The sequence below is a fragment of the Papaver somniferum genome, unplaced genomic scaffold (genome assembly GCF_003573695.1).
Source record: "Papaver somniferum cultivar HN1 unplaced genomic scaffold, ASM357369v1 unplaced-scaffold_128, whole genome shotgun sequence".
In the NCBI taxonomy this organism is placed as follows: domain Eukaryota; kingdom Viridiplantae; phylum Streptophyta; class Magnoliopsida; order Ranunculales; family Papaveraceae; genus Papaver; species Papaver somniferum.
Genome location: NW_020621936.1, coordinates 714,095 through 721,332, shown reverse-complemented (window position 1 = coordinate 721,332; position 7,238 = coordinate 714,095). Strand labels below are relative to the sequence as shown.

The 7,238-nt window shown below is 39.8% G+C and overlaps 1 protein-coding gene and 1 non-coding gene across 3 annotated transcripts in view; one reads left to right on the top strand and one right to left on the bottom strand.

Moving 5' to 3' along the window:
• Positions 1-3,171: 3,171 nt before the first annotated feature.
• LOC113331971 overlaps positions 3,172-7,238 on the top strand; it is a 7,792-nt gene continuing 3,725 nt past the window's right edge. Inside the window, exon 1 of one of the 2 annotated variants that reach the window (XM_026578618.1) lies at positions 3,172-7,173. In XM_026578618.1, coding sequence (XP_026434403.1) covers positions 5,670-7,173 — 1,504 coding nt within the window. In that variant the 5' untranslated portion in view covers positions 3,172-5,669. Of the gene's footprint in view, positions 7,231-7,238 lie in introns of both variants that reach the window. The other variant, XM_026578617.1, reaches the window with a different exon arrangement.
• On the bottom strand, positions 6,066-6,169 carry LOC113332143. The gene has a single exon (XR_003351353.1). It is a non-coding gene; the product is annotated as a small nucleolar RNA R71 (small nucleolar RNA).

Genomic DNA, 7,238 nt, shown 5'->3' with positions numbered 1-7,238 from the left:
CGCACAAAGATCCTCTCTCAATCAGAACTTCAATCTCTCCGAGTAATCATTCAACGAAGCAGTTCAATCCTTGGTTGAACATATACGTGAGTTGATCTATCTGTCTAAAGCACAAAGGAAAGACATGTTCACAACACTGAATCACAGCGTGTCAAACGTCTGTCCATCTCGGAAATATTCCATGAACCTTCAGCCAGAGATGCACGACTGGGGACTGCTTACCACATTCCATCTCAGAGGAAATGAACTCGGAAGAATGATTGATACTGACACCGCCATCAACGTCATTCCATTGAAAACCCCCAGAATCGCATGAATCACTCGACAAGAAGCTACTCGTGATCCCATCTCAATCAAAGACCTTGAATGAACGCTCGGAAATACTTATGGCTACATCACTCTGAAAGTGAACATAAGTTCAACCTGGACAGAAACCAAGTTTCACATAATCAGGAAGATCCATGATATGACACGTTCTTCAGACGAGCGTGGATCCACGCTGAAAATATGGGTACTGACAAAGCGCCCTTGGTTGCACATCTCTCCAACAAAGAAAGTTCTGATCCAGAAGATTTGGCGAACATTCCATCATCAGATTACTTGGGGAAATTTTGAACTTTGACGAGGTTAACGCAAGAACCTGCAAAAGATGCATAGACATTCATCAAGAGGTTTCGCACTCAGGCAAGTGTCATTCCTTCCATGTCTATGTCATTTATTTCCTCACATGCTATCCTAGCATGGGGACTTAATATGCTGGCAACTCTGCTATTGCAAGACGAATGGTAGCTTTACCGCATTAATATTTTCCAAGTGGTTGAATCTGACATTTCTCCGAAACGAACACTGAGACATTCATTACTGAGATGATGTCCAAGCCTGGAAAAGAACACTTTGGACGTAGCCTTGCAGGAGTATTCATGTGTGCCACAAAATCAGAAAGCTCTGATGTCTGCACAAGTGTTGAATCCCATTACTACAACGAAAGGAGTGTTGAATCAACAGAAAATATTCAGGGCCGAGATGATCAAACCTAAGATCTCAAGGGATATGACGCTTCAACGCTCAAGCATCTAACAAGCCTTCAAATTGTACTCCCAATCAAAGAGTACACCTTCTATAATGGCGCCTCTAGCTTCAACACAAATATCTCGACGATGACACACTGATTCAACACCAGTACGATCAAAGTGTAACTGAATTTATCCCATGATAAGACTTCTGAAGTAGATGCAACATCATTCATTCATGGATGGCACAAACTCCTTCAACATACACCGGGGACTTGATCTTATCGGAGAAATCAATTCTATTTCAATAAATATTATCCACATAACAAGTTATTGCAACCTGATGTGATTACATGAAACTTCATCAACGGGTCTCTCTACATCACAAGTCCCTGTACGACTGAGGAACTTCCTCTCTTCACCGATCACATCCAGAATGGAAACTTCGGCTGCTATCTACCGCAACAACATCGATTCCTTGACAAGGCACTTCACAGTAAAGGCTCACTAGATGAGGGAGTAAAGACTATGTCGATAATCATGGATATATCCTTTTCGGTCTCTGAAGAAACTCCGACCATAGTATCGGCATCAACAAGCATTTCTGGAGAAAATTATATCGTGATCCAGCATCAACGACGGTCTCACGGTCAATATCCTCATGACCAGCTTCATCAACTATCCGATCTCTGAAGTGTTACTCGATGGATCAGATTTCTCCAAGCACTAATGATTCATATCAAGGTGTGTAGACATGAAATATGTTCACATGAAAGTCTTTCTAAAGGTTGCACAACAGGCGGGCACAATCTCAAGTCTTCTACAAGACGTTCTCATCACCTCTACAAATGAGATATAACATACTTTAGCCCATGGGTTTACAAAAACGTACCAATAGGTGAGCAATGGGACAATACTTCCTCAATGGAAGATGTTCGCCTATGTCTCTTCTACAACATACCAAAAGGGCGCATCAATCGAACATACGAACTGAAAGATATGGCCTTTACCGTCAGATCTACGAAATCTGAAAAATTTATACGGGATTAGAAATTACAAATGTTCACGCTTCGTTGGCTGACCTCTACAACTCCAAATTGAGTGACTCTTTTCTCATGTGATAACTCAGTCTCTTAGATTCAAAAGTTGGGGTCAAGCATCGAATTTCGACGTCGTATGAGGTTCCTACAGCTTACAGAGCATACCACATGCAAGCAACAATTCTTAGACGGGATTCATAACTTCCACAGTCGATCGGTGTCCACCAGGTCTTTCCACTAAGTGCTTTATAAAAGTACCTCCAATTTTGACCACCTAGGTATTTACATCAATTTTTATACCTGGGTCCTCTATCCAAGTCCTTCCATAAGAAGAGAAAACGAAAAGGAGAGATTTAACAAAATACTGGGGACTGACGGTCCACTGATCATGACGATCAGTTTCACAGTCCAAGACCCGTGGTACCAGACTCTCATGTGCTAATCATTCATCATAAAAGGAATGCTACCACCGGGACATGAAACCATGGTCATTACACCACCCCCTCTTGAGAGCAACCTCAGTCATGGTCCCGTGACCAGGGTTTCAAAAGTGATGTTTCTACGACTGACAGAAATAACATGGCTGCAAGCACCATGCTCATGTATCAATCAAGGGGTCCTGATCTCAAATGAATCAATGACATTGCAATACTTCACCAACCGTTCAAGACACAAGTGAATGGTCCAAAGACACAACAAGAGTGTTTTACAACAAGCTCGTCTGAGATGATTTTACACTGTCGCGCACAAAGAAGCGAGCTGGGAGATACTGGTGAAGAATCTAGGTATGGGTCATATACCATTCTCTTCGTATGGATGTCCTGTACAATAAATCCAAAATTCACAGAAATTGGAGAAACGAGCAAAGAGATGTGTCCAAAATATTGGACTACATGCCAGCTGAAATTTTTCTGGAAATCTCCTAGAAGTTTACTGTTTCGCCTATTTCAGCCCCTAATAAGCACGTAAGTGCTACATTTTTACGCCCATATTTACATTGGCTAGGTCTGGTTAATTTCTAATAATATTGTTTTAAAATTTTTGCAGGAATTACAAGTGAAATCCATTCACCCGATGGATATATGGCCAAGTTACAAGATAAAGAGGTGTTTCGACTCAAAGCACAACTCAAGCCATCTCACGGCCAAGAGTTAGTGAAAGAAAAGTCTTCATTTTCTGTTTCAAGGCCCAAGCACCTCAAACCCACTAGTGGCTAAGGAGGAACAGTGAGACGTGGCTAGTTCTAGTCCACATTTCGTTTGTTCTCATCAAAGAGAAATGAGGAATTTGAGCAGCAAAAGGAGAGATTTTCAGGTCTTCAAATCAAGCAGTTGTTTCTATGAGATCAAGGGTTTCGAGTTCAAGTCAGATAAGGAGCTGGTGATGAAAGTTTGTAATGATAGTCAATTGAGAAACAATGGGTTAATTTGTGAATGAACGGAAAGGGGATCTGAGATATGCAAAATAGATGGAGACTGCTGTTAATGGGAATTGAATGGAGATGGTTAGAAGTGGTTGAATCGAATGAAAGAAAATAAAAAGATGGTAACTACTCGACTCTGTGTGATGAGGTCTGAATTGAGGGTTTCGTCCATTGATGGCAGTGGTGGTGATAAATGATGTTGTTGATTCGTGGCTGCAGTATGGGTGATAAATTGGGGTTTGTCAGGTGCTGAATCGCTGTAACTGGATTCAGTCAAGAAATCAGAGAAGCATCAACTATAGAAGGAACTGTTAGGTTAAGATTTCGATTGCTCTTGAGAAGAATCGCTGAGCTCGTCTGGGTTTCAACGGAACAAGGAAATGTGCTGACTTGAGTTCGAGTTAGGCTTAATATGGACAGGATTTTGTGCCGGAAAGGCAAACTCAAGACTTGATTTGCTGCCGTTAATGTCTACTGTTGGTTTTAAGAACGCCTAGTGTTGTGATCAGTGGATGAAGGCCTGAGAAGACATAAGAACAAATTGTTTAGAAGGTCAGAGAATGAAAAGAAGTGTTGCTGGGGATTGTCATTGTTGTTGTGTTCTTAGACAAAGTGACTGCAGTTCTTATTGTTTAGGGTGGCAGAAATTAGTGCAGTCAGCGATGGTGTTTCCTGGGTAAGTTGTGGATGGAATACCATGAAGAGAACATGGAGAAGAAGAGATTGTGCTAGCTGTACTGGTTGTATGGTCTGTAACAGTGAATGTTTGAAGATGGAAAGTGAAGTTGGGGTCCGAGTGTTGGCTAATTTTATTATGCTGCAAAGAAGATGCTTGGATAGTCAGTGAATGGAGAAAGAAAGTGAGATGATGTGGCTAGATATGGGAACTGGTGCTGGTGGCCGAGAATTAGGAGGACAGAAAGCAGAAAATGGTGCAGTAGCTGGACGTAGGTAATGCCTAAATTTGGAAACTGAAGCTGGTGCTTGGATTGGGCCTGGCGACTATCAGCTGGGTCCAGATTAGCTTTTCTATAGCGCCTTTATATACATCTGTGAACAGAGAATCAGGGGAAGCCGTTTACACAGGGAAGAAACTAGGTTTAAGTTTTCTTACTTTTGCTATGGTTTACTTGTTATTATCTATATCATTTTTGATGGCTTTTAAGAAAACCATGTCTAGCTAAATATCTTGTTAGGGTGAAGGATGAACTTGTAGGTTTAATTTACTCATGTTCTAAAACAAGGGTTTCTACAACTTTGAGCTTAATGTCATTTGTTTGAGTTTCTCTACAATGATTTATCTTCTATTCAATTTCTCATATTCTATGCCAGGTATAGGCTATTGTTAGGTTGATAGAAATACTCATTGAACCTTGTTATTGATTGTTTTATGATTATTCCAAAACTATGTATGTCATGTATACTTAGTAGTTAGTACTATGGATGTCTATCTTCTAGGTTGAGAACAAACAATCTTTTATGATAACTCTTTCCTATAAATCCTTAACGAAATATCTTCCTTGTGTTAGTTGCTAGATTTGCAACTTCGCACGAGTAAATTTGAGACCATGTGATAAAGCATAAGTAAACATAGCTTACAACGGATTCCATAGCCCTAAGACTTCCATATTCTTGATTATAATCTTTATACAATTGCTTTATTTACCTGTTAATTTATTTTCTTAGCATAACAATCTCTCAAATATTGAATTTTGGTTAGTTAGGTCTTGATATTAATTAGTAGTAGTTTCCGCACTCCTTGAGGGAACGAACCGTGCTTGTTATTGTGTGCTATTTTTGACACCGTGCACTTGCGGTAAAACAAAGTCAGTCTACCGACCTATCAAATTCTTGGCGCCGCTGCCGGGGAGTGGCCGTAAAGCACTCTCTGATTGATATCATTGATTTTCTAGTCGTAGTTTAGTTTTTATTTTCTGTGCATAGTTTATTTTCGTTTTTTTTTCTCTTTTAGATTTCTTTTAGTTCCTTTTTACGTAGCTTGTTTGGTTATCTTTAGGTACCTTAATTTGAAGAGCGCAGTTGGAATCTCTCCAAAACAGGCAGAAAAGTAAGTCTTTCGTGAAGCTTTGCAAGGTGAGTTTAGACTGAATTCTGCATTTTGATAGCATATGCAAGATCTACCAAGTAGTTGGGATAGAGAACAATTATTCGTCTTGTTAAAGTAACCCTTTATACATGACGAGAATAGATGATGAGGGTACGAACCCTCCGGTTAAAAGTTTGAGAGACTATATGTACCCAACTAGAGTCTCTCAACTCTCATGTATTGTTTTGCCTACCACCACAGCAACCTATGAGATTAGAGCAAGCACCATTCAAGGACTTCCTAAATTCTACGGTAAGGAGAATGAAAATCCTTACTACCACATTAGAGATTTTGAAGAATTGTGTGGTACGATGAAATTTAAGGACTTAGCTGATGATTATCTCAGACTTAGTTTGTTCCCTTTTTCCTTAAAGGATAAGGCAAAATCATGGTTAAATGCATTAGCTCCTTCATCAGTTAGTACTTGGGATGGTATGATTAATCTATTCTTGTATAAATTCTTTCATTGGCATAAAACTATTGCCATACGTCAAAAGTTGAATAGTTTTTCGCAACAAGAAGGAGAATCTCTTTATGATTATTTAGAGAGGTTCAATGATCTCTTGCTACAATGTCCACACCATGGATTTGATACTCCTAGGCTCACATTGATTCTATATGAGGGATTAGATTTCAAAACACTGACTATGGTAGAATTACTTTGTGGCGGTAATTTCCCTGATAAGACTGCCGAAGAAGGTTATAAGTTTTTGCATGAAGTAGCCGGAAAAACCCAAGAGTGGGAGGCTAGAGATCCCATAATGACTAGTAGCAAAGGGGTTTACAGAGTTGATAGTGACTCAGACTCTGAGGCTAAGATTGCTGTTGTGTCACGAAGACTTGAGTTGTTAGAAAGAAATGCTAAAAGTAAGCTTGTTGAGTCTATTACACATACATCTCCTATTACTGATGATTTTTCTAACCAAAGAATTTCTACTTTGGAAGGAAGTATGAGTTTGTTTATGCAGGCTACTCAAAGATCTATGGCAAACTTAGAGCAACAACTAGGTCATATTACTAGCCAGTTGAATGAGCGAGACAAGGATCGGTTCCCGAGTCAAATACAACTTGACCCCAAGGGTTCTTTTGAGGTAAGCACATCTGGTGGTAAGCCGACTCATCATGTCCAGGCCGTCACTACTCTCATAAGTGGACGGGTCATTGATAATCATGTTAGTGATGCCGAGGAGAATGTGCAAGATAGGAGCCCGCCTGCTATCACACAGGTTACTCCAACACAAAAAGAAACCGAGAAAGGTAATTCTGAAATTTCTTATGTTCCTCGTGCACCTTTTCCTCAAGCATTACTAACTCGTAAAAAAGGAACTAGTCCTAATGACATCTTAGAAGTATTTAAACAGGTTAAAGTCAACATTCCCCTCTTAGATGCCATTAAACAAATTCCTTCTTACGCCAAGTTTCTAAGAGATATGTGCACTGTGAAACGAAAATTGAATGTACATAAGAAAGCTTTCCTTACTGAACAGGTAAGCTCGATTATAACACAAAAAACTCCACCCAAATTTAAGGATCCAGGTTGTCCTACGATTGCTTGCACTATAGGAGAACATAGGATTGAACATGCGTTGTTAGATTTAGGGGCCAGTGTGAATCTCTTGCCATATTCTGTGTATGTGCAATTAGAACTTGGTGCTTTA